The sequence below is a fragment of the Lagenorhynchus albirostris genome, chromosome 1 (assembly GCF_949774975.1).
Source record: "Lagenorhynchus albirostris chromosome 1, mLagAlb1.1, whole genome shotgun sequence".
NCBI lineage: Eukaryota > Metazoa > Chordata > Mammalia > Artiodactyla > Delphinidae > Lagenorhynchus > Lagenorhynchus albirostris.
The window spans coordinates 124,679,712-124,696,866 of NC_083095.1; the positions used below are offsets into that span (position 1 = coordinate 124,679,712).

Below are 17,155 nucleotides of genomic sequence, written 5' to 3' on the forward strand. Positions count from 1 at the left end.
CACACTAATATTATTACTAAATACATTTTACTGATTAAACTATGTTTTTTGCTAACAAGTTTTTTGGGTTTGTTTTTTTTTAATCTCTCACAGGTTTTAGCTGATGGTTTGAGGACTGGTGTAACTGAATGGCCTGAGTCTCTGGAAGCAAAATCTGCTGTTGAACTTGTGCAGGAATTTCTGAATGGTGTTTGTTTTCCTAACTCATGCTTGTTTTTTGTTTATTTTCCTTAACTGGGAATTTAAGCTTGCTATATTTAAATGTAAATTGTCTTTTTATGCTTGATATTCTTTTTGGTTGGGATATATCTAAAGCTATGAGGTCTGTCATGGTGAGAGGGGCAGCTTCCATTCCGAATTGCTAACTGTAGAGGTCTCGGTGATTTTAAGAATTAATAATACTTATTTAATTTACATTTTATATACTGCAATCATATTTGAGATTGTAACCTTTGAGCACCTACCATGTGCTTGACATTGTGTGTCAGGGTCTTTCATTGTATCTTAGTTCATCTTTACACCCCTACCTAGTGGGTATCTATTTTGACCTCCATTGGAGAGTTAAGTAATTTGCTAAAATACCTGGTTATACTTCTGCTATCCTCATTTGCTTCTATACTTCTACAATCCATTTGAAAATAGGATTAGGATGGAAATAATTTGGAATGAAGGAAAATAAATAAAATCCAGAGTTAATAAGCTTTTGCCACTTTCTAGACTTAAATAAGCTGGATGAATTTGGTGATTCTACGAAAAAAACCACAGAGGTAAGTGATTATTATTGGAAATGCACACTGAAAGAGCTTGTAAAATTTGGTTGTACTGTTGTCTTTCATGTCATACAATCTCAGATGGATCTGCTACAGCCAAGGTAGCATTTTGAGAGTAGTTTTTTGTTGGTCTTTAATGTCAGCACTAGTGATTATTTTCCTTGAGAACCGATGAATATTTTTAAAGAGAACTAATACATATTTATTATTAATCACTTAACTGCAGAGAAATGGAAACGAATATGTTACTATACTGTGGGGTGATATTATTATAGTATATTAATGTTATGAGATGGCATGTTAATATGCCACAGGTGGTACTATTAAATTGCACTTAATATGTTGTCATTTGACAAATAGGAAAATTGAGACAAAGGTAATTTAATTAAATATTTTTCCATGGGAGGAAAGTTAAATGCTTGTTTTTAGGCATCAGAGTTTAAAAACAATTTTAGAGGTCCCGTTTTTCACTGTCTATTTATTTGTATCTCCTCGTTAGTGGATAAAATTGTAGAAGATGCATTCACGTCTCTCTTTGCATGTGTTCATGACCCCACCTTTTCTCAGAGTAGCATTTGAAAGCTTATTGGCCTTCAACTGTTGCACTTTTTAAAAAATAAACTGAGTATTCTCTGACACTTCTTTTCCAGACAGTGAAACATGACTCTGCTGCAGTTGATCGGTCCATGGAGTGTCTTCTCACAGTACGGGGTGATCTCGATTTTGCTGAGCAGCTGTGGTGCAAAATGAGTAGTAGTAGGTGTCCATCAGGATTGTGAAATAAAAATTTTCCTGTTATTTCTTAGGTTTACTTTTAAGTCTTTTGAAAATAATACAGTGTGTACTGCTAGTCTTGTGTGGACATCTGGCTCCTGTTTTATCAAACTCATTTCTAATAATGCATTGGCACATTTTACTCAAGAATTTTCCTAAGACAAGGCAATTCGTAGAACCTGTTCTTTTCTCTTGCCGGAAGTATAAGACCTAGGTGGTTTTTATGCTGTATTTATATGAGCCAAAACATATACCTTAATGAAATTATAATTATTAGGAAAAGATATTCCATAATATTGTACTAAGTATGTTATTTTATGGCAATGGGTTTAATTTCTTTCTTTAAAAATGCTTTTTTTGGGGGGAGGGAGCCTTTAATTTCTTTCCCCCTTCCCCATCCATAAAGTTCAGGTACTTGTCTTCCACTTCATTTGTGTATCCTTAAAATGAATGACATATTTGATCTGCAGAAATAACCATGAAAGTAATGTTAGACTGACTTGCTTTCCAAGGTGTGGTTTCTTACCAAGACTTGGTGAAGTGTTTCACGTTGATCATCCAGAGTCTACAGCGTGGTGATATACAGCCATGGGTAGGTTTAGTAGTGTGTGTGAGAACCTTTTCTCAGCAGCATAGCAAACTGGTTAAGGACATAAGCTCTGGAGCAGACTGCCTGAGTTTGAATTCTAGCTCTGCCACTTTCTAGCTGTGTAAACTTGGACAGGTTCCTTAATTCATGTGAAACACTTAGCACCTAGTTCATAGTTAAATGCACAGTATTTGTAAGCTACTAATATTGTCGTTACTGTTGCTACGAATGATTGTTCTCATATACTACTTATGAGAGTACAAATTGGAACACTCTCTAAAAAGCAATTATGATAATGTATTGAGATCCTCGAAATGTAGCCATCCTAAGGCCATACACAGGAATATGTATCAAGATTTTTTTTTTTTGTATCAAGATTTTATGTATCATGATAGTCATTACAGCCTCATTTACAGTAGCAAAAATTGTAAATGACCTGAATTTTCACTATTAATGGAGTGCCTAAGTAAATAATGATATAGCCACATAATGGCACATGTAATAGTTGCTACAGATGATGTGGAGAAATGATTACAGTGTTCAGTAAAAAGAAAGGATTATACACTATTGTATAAAAAATATAAGTTTTGGAGAGAAAAACCTGGAAACAAATACACTAAAATATGATAGTCACCTCTGGTGGTAGGGTTACAAATGAGTTTCTCAAACTGCATTATACATTTCTGTACTTCATGGATTTTCCATAATGAATTTGTGGTTTTATAATGAAGAAAAATCTAAGGTAAAAGCTAGAAACAAAAAGATTCTTCATCTAATAGGAATTATTTTAAATAACACAACTGCCAATTCATGACAATGACAGAAACTTTCCGAGGTGTGAACGGAGATACACTCCAGAGCAGAAGCATGCAAACCCTACCCCTATTTGGCATTAGTCATTCTATGCATTTTAGTCTTGCCCATCGAATTTTTCTCTTGAGAGTTTCTGTGTTTGTGAGATATTTACAAGTATATCGCTACCATGTACAAGTGCAAAGTGAAAATAGTATTAAAAAAAAAAGAAAATGCAGAAGATTGTGTTGGAAATTAGAGATAACAGAAGGACAGTAATGAGAAAATGTCAAATATTTTAGGTGATGAAAAATGAAAGGTTATTATATAAGTTTTAGCTTTTAGCTAATGCAGTTTGTTTCTCTTTTGCTTACTGGACTTTTTATATTTATATTTGTGGCTTTATAAACTTTTCCCAATTTCTAGCTTCATAGTGGGAGTAACAGTTTACTAAGTAAGCTCATTCATCAGTCTTACTATGGAACCATGGACACGGTTTCTCTCAGTGGGATTGTTCCAGTTCAGATGCTTTTGGAAATTGGTTTGGATAAACTGAAGAAAGATTATATCTGTTTTTTCATAGGTAAGGCCATTTCCCAGCTCAAAAAATTAAAGCTGAATCACAAAAAATTAAAAGCTACATAGGTATTCTCAGATTTTATCTTTGTACTTGTCCCTAATTGTTTGTAGTCCTGGCTTTGCCCCTGGTTCACTGTGAGACAAGCACTCCCATTTTTTGAGCCTTAGTTTCCTGCTCGATAAAGATATTATATTAAAGTTAGCTATAGTTTTTGTTTGTCTTTAATTCAAATGTTTTGAGATTCTTTGAGGTTAATGTAGTAAATAAAAAACACTTTTTATTTTAATACCCATTACTTGGTTGTTTTTATTAGGGGCAAACTGTGATCATTTTTAGAATAAGTATTAATTTATATTTATGGTGTAATGTACCAGAAAATTTGGCTTTTTGTGAGAAACTGTTTAGCTTGAGCATTTCTTTTATATATGAACTATGAAATTTTTTTCTTAGGTTGCTTAATTTGTAATAGATAATACCTAAGGCTTAATTGCATATATGTGTTTTTTCTTCATAGGCCAAGAACTTGCATCTTTGAATCATTTGGTGAGTTTTTATTCTAAAGTTGGTTTTTCTTTATTCGGTCATTCTGCATACAGTTATTAAGTGTCTATTCTGTGCCAGCCTCTGTTCTAGGAAACAGATAAATTAAGACAGGCAATTACGCTGTCTAATATGACAGACAAAAAGGTAGCCCATTCAATGTCACTTCTCATTCTTTATAAATGTATGATACTGACATAAAGTTGTATCCTGCTTATTAAATCAATGTACTCCCACAACTCTCATTTATCTAAAACGGTTAAGGAATGCCTTTCTTTGATAGGCCTTATAAGGGAATATTTGCTTTATATCCTCTTGACCCATTTCTTTTACACGTGAAGGATTACTTTCCAAAGAATTTATTACGTTCCTTAACATATTGATTCAAAAGATGCTTCTGATATATGTGGAACCTAGAAAAATGGTACAGATGAACCGGTTTGCAGGGCAGAAATTGAGACACAGATATAGGGAACAAACGTATGGACACCAAGGGGGGAAAGCGGCGGGGGTGTGTGTGTGATGAATTGGGAGATTGGGATTGACATGTATACACTGATGTGTATAAAATGGATGACTAATAACCTGCTGTATAAAAAATAAATTTAAAAAAATGCTTCTGGGTTTCAGGGTCATGATTATGAACTTTTTTATTTTCCTAGTGTCTTGATTTAGAAAGTTAAGGAGATTAAAGAGCATCCATAAGGACCCTTGACATTTGTTGTAAGATTCTTTTAGAAAATGGATCTTCAAATGACATCTGGTCTCTTATAAAAATGCCAAGATAGGAAAACTCTAGCTTTATCTATTATGCAAAGTAAGACTCAGCTGGATTCTTTTGAGGTTAATTTATGCTATTCAGAGTTTAAACATTTTTTAAGGGTGTATATTTTTAATGGAAACTTTTAATACTTTTTTTTATACTTAGAAAAGTAATAACATTTTGAAAATTAGAATATAATGCAAATACACCCTTAATCTCAGCACTCAAATATGAGTACCCTCATTTTTATGAATTCCCCTCAAGTCATTTAATATGCCTGTTTTTTAAAATATGGTTTGACTCCAGACTTTTTTTTTTTTTTTTTTTTTGGCTGCATTGGGTCTTTGTTGCTGCGTACGGGCTTTCTCTAGTTGTGGCGAGCAGGAGCTATAGTTCGTTGCAGTGCGCAGGCTTCTCATTGCGGCGGCTTTTCTTGTTGCGGAGCACGGGCTCTAGGCGCGTGGGCTTCAGTAGTTGTGGCTCACGGGCTTAGTTGCTCCCTAGCATGTAGGATCTTCCTGGACCAGGGCTCGAACCCGTGTCCCCTGCATTGGCAGGCGGATTCTTAACCACTGCGCCACCAGGGAAGCCCCCGACTCCAGACTTTTGACACAATAGCTCTTAAACTTTGAGAATCTCCTAGAAGGCTTGTTAAAATGCTAATTCCTGGGCCCAAGTGACTCAGTAGGTCTAGGGGCTCTGGAATATGTCTTTTTTTTTTTTGGCCGCACTGCACAGCTTGTGGGATGTCAGTTCCCCGACCAGGGATTGAACCCGGGCCGCGGCAGTGAAAGCCCAGAATCCTAACCACTAGGCCACCAGGGAACTCCCTGGAATATGTCATTTTAAACAAACCATCTCCATCTCCAGATGATTCTGATGCAGGTTGTTTGCAGATATATTAGTTTACTATTGCTGCCGTAACAAATTACCACACACTTAGCGTCTTAAAGCAACACACACAAATGTATTACTCTGTAGTTCTCTAGTTCGGAAGTCTAGTCTGGGTCTCACTAGGCTAAAATTAGGGTGTTGGCAGGCTGTGTTCCTGTCTGGAGCCTGCCTGTAGGGGAGGATCCATTTCCTGCTCATTTGAGTTATTAGCAGAATTCAATTCCTCATAATTATAGGACAAAGGTACCTTTTTCTTGCTGGCTATAAACTGAGGACTGTTCCCAGCTTCCAAGGTCCAACCCATACCTTGGCTCCTGGCCCTCTTCTTCCATCTCCAAAGGCAGCTATAGTGGGTCAAGTCCTTCTCATGCTGTGTCTCTGCCTCCCTCTTCCAGTTTTAAGGGTTCATATGATTCGATTGGGCTCACCTGCATAATCTAGGATACTTTCCCAATTTTAAGGTCAAATGACCGTATACATCTGCAACCTTAATTCCTTTTGCCATAAATGTAACATATTCACAGGTTCTGGGATTAGGACATGAACATCTTTTGAGGGTGGTTTTCTGCCTGTCACAGCAGGCCACACCTTGAGAAGCCCTCACTAGGCTGTACTGCCTCCAAGTAATCAGTAACATCAGGCTCTGTCACCTCTTCTCTGTGCAGGGTCTTGGGGACAGACCGAGGTAGACAGGCGGGGTTGTAGCATGGGCAGAGAGAAAGGGGAAAGGCAATCTGGATCTGTTCCTTTGTGAAAAAGACCTGGGTGGGCCACTTCCAGAGCTGTCAGGGGACCACAGGGAATATGGGTGGCAGGTGTGGAGAACGTTGTAATCTGTAGCCTGTGGTGAGTGGGGCTGTTTCGGTGTACTTCTCTGCCTGGGACCATGCCTATTTTCCTACTTGTGTTATTTTCACATTTTGGAATAACCTGTGTAAGACAATTAATATGTCCCTATTATTTTGGATTTAATTATAAATGATTTTGCATTAAATTAGTTTATCACATTTTGCATAGCTTCCTTTAAATTGTAATTTAGGATTACCCATGGATCTCTCCTACTCCCTTGCCATTACCTCCACTCAATTAAAAGATGACCATAGGGCTTCCCTGGTGGCGCAGTGGTTGAGGGTCCGCCTGCTGATGCAGGGGACATGGGTTCGTGCCCCGGTGTGGGAAGATCCCACATGCCGCGGAGTGGCTGGGCCCGTGAGCCATGGCCGCTGAGCCTGCGCGTCCGGAGCCTATGCTCCGCAACGGGAGAGGCCGCAGCAGTGAGAGGCCCACGTACCGCAAAAAAAAAAAAAAAAAAAAAAGATGACCGTAACTTTTCGCTTACTGTATTAGTTTTCAGTCGCCACCTAACAAAATTTAGAAGCTTAAATGAACATAAATGGATTATCTCACAGTTTCCAGGAGTTGGAAGTTGGGCACATTTTACCTGCGTCCTCTGCTCAGGGTTTCACAAGGCTGAAATCAAGGTGTCATCTGGAGGCTTCATGAGGGAAAGATCCACTTTCAAGTTCCCTCGCTTATTGTTGGCAGAATTCATTTACTTGTGGCCCTTTGATGAAGGTCCCCATTTTCTTGCTAGCTGTTGGCCCAGTGCTGGCCTCAGGTCCTAGAGGTTACTTGTGGGTTCTTACCATGTGGCCTTCTCCACAACGTGGCAGTTTGTTTCTTCAGAGCCAGCAGGAGAGCATCTCTAATGCTTCAAGAGCTCACTGACTAGGTCATAGTAATGACCAGGTGATGCTCTCCCTTTTGATTAATTCAAAGTCAAGGGCTTCCCTGGTGGCGCAGTGGTTGAGAGTCTGCCTGCTGATGCAGGGGACACAGGTTCGTGCCCCGGTCTGGGAAGATCCCACATGCCGCGGAGCGGCTGGGCCCGTGAGCCATGGCCGCTGAGCCTGCGCATCCGGAGCCTGTGCTCCACAATGGGAGAGGCCACAACAGTGAGAGGCCCGCGTACCGCAAAAATAAATAAATAGATAGATAAATAGATAAATAAACAAACAAAATCAATCAGTAACCTAATCATGGGAGTAACAACCCACCATATTTATAGATTCTGGCCTCGCTCAGGGAGAATGGATTATACAAGACATGTATTCCAGGGGGTGAGAATCTTGGGGGTCATTGTAGAATTCCACCCACTGTATTTACCATGGATTATTTCCTTAGGATTGGGTCTCAGAAATAGATCTGAGCATATTATGATGGCTTGACATAACATTGCCAACTTTCTTTTCCAAAACCTCATACCAGTTTACCAGTAATATATGTTAGTGGAAGCTTATCACTACACTTGCTTAATTTCTTGCTACTTCAGGTTTACTGTCTATTTTTAGACATGAGTACTCCCATCAACCTAGCAAGTTTGTTGAAGTTAAGAATTATCTTGTGGATTTGCCATTCTTTCCATCTGGAGGGTTTGATGGGTGGTACTAGCTACCTACTTGGACCTCCTTGGTGAAGCAGTTCTGTGATTTGCCTTTACCAGAGAATATGTATAATGGCTTGCTTAGAACATTCTCAGTGGAGACTTGGAGTTTAGTTTGAGGAATAGTATTGAAAGGAGGAAGGCTATCTAGCTGCCTCCTGTCTTCTTTTTTCCCTCCCTATTAATCAGGCATCCACACTGAGGTTTAGTAGACACGGTTAATTCTTTCCAGAGATTCTTCTTGTTCTTTGACTCCCTATTTTCCTTGTCCTTTTTTTCATTCCAGGAATATTTCATTTCTCCATCAGTAGATACACAAGAGCAGGTTCATCGTGTTCAAAAACTCCACCATATTCTCGAAATAGTAGTCAGTTGCATGCTTTTCATTAAACCTCAACATGAACTCCTCTTTTCTTTAACACAGTAAGTGTTTCTGTTGTTTACTTACATAAAAATGTACTCTCTTCTGAAATAGTTGCAGCCAAAGTAACTGCCTTTTTTTACTATCAGTTAGGATAGAATCTGTGTACCTGTCTTCACAGTAACAGAAAGGTTCTATCTAAGTCACTGCCATGAGAAGGAAAGGCTTTGGATTCAGGAGGAATCAGGTTGGACACTTGGATCTAGTACTTCCTTTCTAAGGAAGCTTCCTTTCACTACATCTTGTTTTTCATCTGTAAAAATGGTGTAATGTATATAAAGTACTTGACCCTTGAGGTGCTTAATAAATATTAGTTCCTTCTCTTTTCTTTATATCCTTATAAATTTGGGTCAAGCTAATCATTGTCAACCATCTATATGGTAACTGAATGGAATCGAATTTTATTATCAGACCTCCGTCAATAGTGTTGCTGAAATTTTAGAGAGTTTGTCAATCAGTTTGACTAAAAACAGTTTGGAATAATCCTTACACATGGATCGCTGGTGTCTTACATGTATTTTTTGAGGCTTCAAACTGGAAATAAGTGAACCGTCCAGTGGAAGAACTGGGTTTATTTTTCCCTGTGGAAGGAAATGTACCATTTCCTTTTCCAAAATTAGAATTTGACTTACTTGTAAAGGGAAAAGTTTGAAATTGTTACTGGATTTTTTTGGGTTTTGGTTTTTTTCCATTAAAGATCATTAATATATGTGAGTTAACTGTTTAATTCTCCATACTTGGAAAACAGTGGAGACTATATCTTTGTCTCTCTTTTGCCTTTTTGTTTTTCTGATATCTCTTTCTTCCCAGTTACACCTCTACTTGAGCTCAACATAAATATATTTTATATTTATGAGAAATATGTCCACTATTAATTTTTTTTAAGTGAAATTTTCTTTCAAAAAAAATTAATAACCTAAGTGTTGTTGGGATGGGGGTTTAATGTTTCCTTTATGAGCTTTAGACTAACAGAAAAGCCTTTATCTCCAAGTGGCATTTTTTTCCAAAAGCAATTCTATTTTCTTTTTTTTTCTTAGATCCTGCATAAAATTTTATGAACAAAATCCTCTCGATGAGCAACACATTTTTCAGCTGCCAGTCAGATCAACTGCTATAAAAGACTTATATCAAAAGTAAGCAATTTAATAATTAAATTATACTTCAAGTCCAGCCATGATTCTAGGCAATTTCAGTGTCTGCTCCATGGGGACCTCATGACCCAGTGTTGCTTCACCTCTGAAACCATAATCATCTGATTCCCATCCCCTGAACATAGTCTGATAGAGTCCTCCCTCTTCCTTCTCCCAGACCTGTGGTCTATTCTCTTTAGACTGTTGGTCCTCTACTTTCATTTTTCTCTCAACTTGTAATTTCTTCACAGAACAGGGCAGAAACTTTAGCCAGAAGGGAAGGGACAGGTTAGGAAGAACATGATCGGGGTAATGACAGCGAAGTCAGAGGTATGGCTGTGGGAGTGAGAGAAGGATCTGGGATTGGGGATTGCGGAGGTATGGAGCTGAGGCTAAGACGATAGATCGGCCATCCATGCGGGACACCGAGGTTGCCTCAAATCGTGGTCTCCACTGACTCTTCTCTCAGCATATAATAGACTTGAAATTTCTCTCACACTGAAGCCACTCCATTTATACCCTCCCTCTATATAGTTCCCTCTTAGCCAAACCTCATCACTCCCCTGAAATTGTTTAGCAGAAGTTGCCAGTGGCCTTCTAATTGGCAAATCCAGAGGACACTTTCCAGGAGAAGAGTGTTTTGGCTCCTTGTGTAATTAGCTAGCCCACTAATTCTTTCTCCTTCCGTAAGCACTTGTAAGGCTCTGTGGCATTTAATACTATTGCTTTCTTGAACCCATCCCCTTCCTTTGTGTTCATGGTATAACATTCTGTCTTAATTTTAACTCTACCTCTCTGGCCCACCTCCAAGACTGAGAATGGACCTCTTTTCAAATTCTTCTTCCTCTGCCTCATTCATATGTGAGTTTCCACCAGAACTCTACCCTCTGCCCTCTTTTCTTACTTCCTGTCTTCCCTGGGTGATTTCATTCACACCCCAATCTTCAATTCCTCTGGGCTAATGATAATTCGTAACCCATATCTGCAGCTTCTCCTGAGCTTCACACCCATGTTTCTAGGTGTCTGTTAGACATGAATTCTCAACTTTAACGTCCTGTAGGTAGTTCAGACTCTAAATCCCAACTCTTCACTCCCCTTCCTAACACGTTTCCTCTTCCCATATGACCTCTCAAGTGGCCATCATTAATCTCCACCTAATGCCCAAAACAGAAACCTAGGACTTATCTTCCACTTATTGCTGTCAATTCCTTCCTCCTTGAAATGATTTCCAAGTCCTGACCTCCTTGGAAGCTCTTGAATCTGTTCCTTTCTCTACATCTTCGCCATCTATTTCATATCTGCTCATCTCATACCTGGGCTGAGTGCAGTAAAATCCTTTTTCCTAGCTGCTCTATCTGCCTCCATTAACTTCCTTCTCTGTGACCGCCAAAGTGATCTTTCTAAAATCAGATCGCATCATGACTTCCTTCTGTTTAAATGGCTCCCTTACCTTTAGGACAGTGTTCCATCACCTCAGTGTGGTCTGTGAGACCTTCTGTTCCCGGCCGCTGTGCCTTTCTGGTTCACGTGCCACCACGCCTTCCCACTCTCCTTTTGAGTCAGAGACCCTATGTTACTGCATTTCCTCAGACACCACACACGCTTACCTGACAGTGCCTACGCCTGTGTCCTTCTTTCATCCTGGATTTTGTCCGCTTAACTAACTCCTCCTTCTAATTTCATTATAAGCTCAGCTCAAAGACCACAATATCTGAGGATTCTTTTCCAACTCTACAATCCCAATCTGAGTTAAATTACCCCTCGTGTATTGTCCCCTCCCATGTCTGATATTTCTCTGTTACAACATTTTTCAAAATTGAGTTGTTGTTTATTTAATTTTTATTGAAATAAAGTTGATTTACTATATTGTATTAGTTTCAGGTATACAACAAAGTGATTCAGTTATACATACTGTTTTTTTTTTCAGGTTCTTTTTCATTATAGGTTATTAACAAGATATTGAATATAGTTCCCTGTGCTATACAGTAAATCCTTGTTGTTTATCTCTTTTATATATAATGGTGTATATCTGTTAATCCCATACACCTAATTTATCCCTCCACACCCCTTTCTCCTTTGGTAACCATATAAGTTTGTTTTCTATGTCTGTGACTCTGTTTCGTAAATAAATTCATTTGTATTATTTTTTATATTCCACATTTAAGTGATATCATATAATATTTGCCTTTCTCTGTCTGACTTAATTCACTCAGTATGATAATCTCTAGGTCCATCCATGTTGCTGCAAATGGCATTATTTCATTCTTTTTTTTTTGCACACGGAATGAATATTTTATTACTAGATTATAAAAATAAAATACAATAATTTTAAAACAGAACTTAAAACACTGTACAAAGCTTTAATGTGACACAAATGGGAAAATTAAATAAATTAATTACACATTTATGTACAGATGGCCTGTACAAAAGCACTCCATGTTTCTGCCAATACTCTATGTCCTTGTTTGCCTGAGCAAAAATGCATAAAGAGGGCTGCCTGGAGGGGAAAGAGGTACAATACAATACCTTTAGAGGTATTTGAAAGAGCCGTTTCTCATCACTCTTGATTTCATGAAGAGGAGAAGAAAGGGAGAAAACTATGGAATTGTTAAATTATTCTATTCTAACTTACTGGTCTTGCTCAACAGGAGAGAATACTTATGGTTTGTGGTTCCATCTGATTTAAGAGCTGACAATACTTCAAAACTTTCAAGATTTATATCTAATTCAAAAAGTAGGTGTTTCCCAACTCCCTGTTTTTTCCTAAAAGCTGTGAACTTGTAAGTAAATGACCCAATGACATCAGCACTTGGTTATTTTAGGAAAGGAGTCACGAGGGGGACCAGGAACTGTGCATGAGAAATGAGGGATCTCAAGCCTAGGTCATCTGTTGTTTTCTTTACTCAGTTCATCCAATCCAATTTCAGAGCCCCAAGTGGCACAGTGTTATATTTCCTTTAGCTTCCTATCTTTGTATCTCTGAATGCTTTTTACCTTAGTGAACTAATTTACCTAACTGGTGAATAGTTTAAAAAGAAAAAAATCCCAAGGGCTTTCCCTTCCCTGGGTTGATCCCTAAAATAAGTCACATTCAAGCTCTGGGAGGTTTGTTTATCCCTTGTGGATGAGAGAAGAACAGACAGACAGACCCCAGGTATGTCAAAGTACTATGCATGCATTTTTAAGGATTTAAACTGTATATTTTAAGGGGGAGAAAAGCAACATATGGCAAGGGTAGTCTATATAAAAATTTGGTTTACCCAGTGTTTTTAACTGGGTGAGTGAACACTTATGTACACAGTATGAAACAATGTTAAACTACTGAAAAGAGAGATAAAATTTCCTACTGTTATTGTGTAAAATTATGTCATCAGCAAATTCTGTAGTCACATGGACTCAAAGTTCTGCCTCGCTGAATCCTATTCTCTAGGTCAAGGAATCCAGAACCCTGGCCCAGGGTATCTGAGAGATATGTCAGTATCATCTATCATCAGTGATACATACTGTGCCCATACTGTTATGGCTGAGTAATATTCCATTGTGTGTGTGTGTGTGTGTGTGTATATACATATATGTATGTATATATATATAGGCACACCACATCTTTATCCATTATCTGTCAATGGACATTTAGGTTGCTTCCATGTCTTGGCTATTGTAAATAGTGCTGCTGTGAACATTGGGGTGCATGTATCTTTTTGAATTAGAGTTTTCGTCTTTTCTGTAAATATGCCCAGGACTGGGATTGCTGGATCATATGGTAGTTCTATTTTTAGTATTTTTTAAGGAACCTCCATATTGTTTTCCATAGTGGCTGCACCAATTTGTTATCATTTACATTCTTGTTTCTCTCCCTCTTTTGACTGTGCTTCTTGAGGGTAGGAATGTGACCTCTCCACCTCTTCTTCCTCAGTGCTTACCACAGAAGGACTTCACTATGTGACTATAGAAAGAAGGAATTGGATTGGTTTTTTTTCTTTGCTTTTTTTTCTTTCCTTAGTGAGAAGCCACAGAAATGGAGAGTGGAAATAAACAGTGGTCAAAAGAAGGTGAAAACAGTTTGGCAACTGAGTGACAGCCCACCTGTAGATCATCTGAATTTTCACAGACCTGGCAGAGATGGTTTGTAGTCTATTCACGTAAATTATTCCAAAAGAAAATAAACTAAGTTTACTAGTAGAGATTATTATTAGAGCTCTTGCGCCTAGTTTTAAATAATTTTCCTGAAATCTAGGTATAAACCTATTTATTCTGGGGGGAAAAAAAAACATGAAAGAGTGCTTTTTCTCATTATCCTAGCTAGAGGAAATTTTATTAAAAGACACCAAGCAATAGGGACGTAGGTGTGAAAATAGGTTATAAAATGGAAATGCCAGCTCATACTTCACACTTTTCTGCACCGTTTAAAACAGTGATGATATTTCTGCTCTAGTACCTTCTCTGTGGTAGGAATAAGGGTTGAGATTTCTAGTATTGTATCAAAGATTATGTGTGTCAAAGAATGTCTTTTTGCCCCTGGTATAATTAGCTGACCCACCAGTTAATTATACCTCCTTCCGTAAGTACCTATAAGACTGTTATCTTTATGCACATGGATTGTGTGGGGCTGTCATCTCTTATTTGTATAAGTCTTAAATGGCTGATTCAAATATTGCAAAGATTATCCAAAATAAAATCTGATAGTTTTAAGACAGAATTCAAGGGTATTTGAAAGCTGGGAATACAGATAGTCCTATTGTAGTGATTGATATTTTGCAAAATTATTTCCAGAAATTGTTTACTCTCCCCCCCCGAGTATATTTTGATTCAGGCATAATGGGAACTTCTCTATTCATATGGCTGAACTGTAAAAGTCCTAAAGAAATCAAATGTTCCTGAGAACCATCAGTTAAGATCCTGCTATCTTTTCTAAGTGTGATATAAAAGCTGGAGCCTATAAAAGATTGAAAATGAACTATATAAAAATAAAAAATTTTCTGTGTGGCAAAAAATACCAGAGGCGAAGCAACAAACAAATGATAAACTAGGAAAAGAAATTTGTAGCTTATGTTCAGAAAAGGGGCTACATTCTCTAGTATATAAAGAACTTTCAGATCTGTAAGAAAGGTATTAATAACTCAGTAGAAAAAATGGGCAAGTAATATGAACCGTTTACCAAAAAGTAAATTTAAATGTCATCTTAAAAGCAAAAGGTGATCAACCCCACCTATAATAAGAGGAATGCAAATTTATATTCTGTAGATACCATCTTTCACCTGTCAGATTAGCAGAGATCAACATGTTTGGTGTCACAGTGCTGGCCGGGATTTGGGGGAACCTCACGCACTGCTGGATGGAGTGTAAAGTTGTATGGCTTTTGTGGAGGGTGATATTCACCAAAATTTTAAAGAATACATTCTTTGGACCACCAGTTCCATTAATAGGAATCTATTCCACATATATAACCAGACATGTGCAAAAAGGCCTGTGGACCAGATCTCTAATTGCAGTATTGTTTACAGTAGCAAAACCATGGGCCTGGGCATAGAAAAACCTCTGAAAGGCGACAACTAAAGCTCAACCCTGAGGTGTGGAATGATGAGGGCAGGGGTGGGTCTCAGCTTTGATCATTAGAAGCATCTGGGGAGCCTTTAAAGTCCTAATACCCAGACCAAGTGAATCAGAATCGCTGGAGGTAGAGCCTGGACATCAGAATTTTTAAAGTTCTCCAAGTGATTTCATTGTGCAACGAAGGTTGAAGACCACCAGTTTAAACATTTTATTTTATCTATATTTGTTGTTTCAGGTTTTTTTTCTTAAAGACATGTGTGTTATGATTTTAAAAGTTTAAAAGACATGAATAAATGTGATACATTTTTCAAAAATGCCATTTTAAAATAAATTTTATTACATTAAGATGAAACCTGTTAGGAGATTAATACAAGATTAAACACCTTTTCCAATGATGCTGAATAAGTGAAGTATACGGAACTATCTTCTAGAGAATTTTTTGTTTTTTTAGAGTCTTTTTAATGCAGGTTGCTTCAAAAAAGAATGAAAGTTATTTTGAATGTTAGAGTTAAAACTATTTGCTAATGTATTGGTCCAGTGACTCTTTTTATGAAAATAAGGAATTTTTATGAAATCATATATTTACGTGCTTGGAAACACACTCACACTCCATTTTGACTTGAACTTCGTAACCTCTTCTACCCATTATGTATTCTTGATGTGTTTGTCTAGAAATTATTCAGTGACCTTTGGCCCAAACCAAGACCCACTGTTAAAGGAGGACTTCATTTGTAAAAGTCATAGATTATTCAAACAAAGCCTCAGTTGTAGATATTAAAGTCCAATAATCATTTATTTTTGGTCAAAGATCATAGGCATTTACAAAATTAGACTTTCTATTTCATTGGACTGAGCACTTAGGTCAAATACTAGCTTTTCAAGATACCTAACGGTATGATGCTCTTGAGTAAAACAGTTGACATCAAAAGCAGGAAGACTGAAGAGAGAAAAGTGTACTTTTAGCTGCCCTGGGAAAAGAGAATAATGACTTGGAGTTAATGGGGGAGAAAAACAGTGTCCAGTAGAGTGCTGCTCACCCAGTGGGTGCTCGGCAAATGATTGCTGGTAATGGTGGGAATATGGAAACCAAAATGTTGACCCACAAGGAAGTGGACATGATCTCATCTAAATGTTAATTGTATCATTTGATTTTGAAATACAACAATCTTCAGGAGAAAAAAATGGATGTGTCTAGCCCTAAGACTATAAATCCTAAGTAGAAAATGTTTTCTGAAATATATATTACAATTGGAAGAAGACAGTTATATTTAACTGTAGTGGAGGAGGCATTAAAAAATAAAGCAGTAGCTTACCAAATTAAAAATATATAATTTTTTGGGGTGGGGGGGCTCTGCACTGTGCAGCCTGTGGGATTTTAGTTCCCTGGACCAGGGATCCAACCTGGGCCCCCAGCAGTGGAAGTGTGGAGTCCTAACCCCTGGACTGCTGGGGAATTCCCTCCGAATATATAATTTTTAAAAATCTACTTTAGTTTGTTTAGTCATATTTTCAATGCATCAAGAGGGTTGACTATTAAAAGGAATTGTCTTTGCTGATTTTTGTCTAACAAGTTCTTTTAAAGTAGAAGACACATCATTCAGACTACCTCTTGATTGTTGTAAAATTCAGCAGTAACTTAGCAGAAAAACAGTTCAATGAATTGTTGATGAATTCAATTCTGATCTCTCTCTCTGGTTATAGATTTTTCTGAATTAACATTAAACGGTAGCCTGGAAGAAAGGATATCCTTTACTAACATGGTTACCTGCAGCCAGGTGCATTTCAAGTGAAGTGTGCTGATGGGGCCCTCTGTAAGGTGGTATGTTCACTTTTTGTTCTCTGCAAATACTTTATAATGTCTTAAATACCTTACTTTTTTCTTTTTTTCTTTCTACAACATAAATGCTGA

At 37.6% G+C, this 17,155-nt stretch overlaps 2 protein-coding genes across 5 annotated transcripts in view; one reads left to right on the forward strand and one right to left on the reverse strand.

The window, feature by feature from the left end:
• The window catches only part of TIPIN (TIMELESS interacting protein), a 249,307-nt gene that overhangs the window by 168,082 nt on the left and 64,070 nt on the right, over positions 1-17,155 (reverse strand). The window lies entirely within an intron of this gene.
• Positions 1-17,155, forward strand: part of ZWILCH (zwilch kinetochore protein) — a 42,052-nt gene that overhangs the window by 23,425 nt on the left and 1,472 nt on the right. For 2 of the 4 annotated variants that reach the window (XM_060169678.1, XM_060169695.1), the window contains 10 exons: positions 94-187; positions 718-767; positions 1,421-1,526; positions 2,057-2,136; positions 3,352-3,508; positions 4,020-4,048; positions 8,432-8,568; positions 9,604-9,699; positions 13,697-13,818; positions 16,948-17,065. In XM_060169678.1, coding sequence (XP_060025661.1) covers positions 94-187; positions 718-767; positions 1,421-1,526; positions 2,057-2,136; positions 3,352-3,508; positions 4,020-4,048; positions 8,432-8,568; positions 9,604-9,699; positions 13,697-13,818; positions 16,948-17,036 — 960 coding nt within the window. In that variant the 3' untranslated portion in view covers positions 17,037-17,065. Of the gene's footprint in view, positions 1-93; positions 188-717; positions 768-1,420; positions 1,527-2,056; positions 2,137-3,351; positions 3,509-4,019; positions 4,049-8,431; positions 8,569-9,603; positions 9,700-13,696; positions 13,819-16,947; positions 17,066-17,155 lie in introns of those variants that run through there. The other 2 variants (XM_060169685.1, XR_009544191.1) reach the window with 2 other exon arrangements.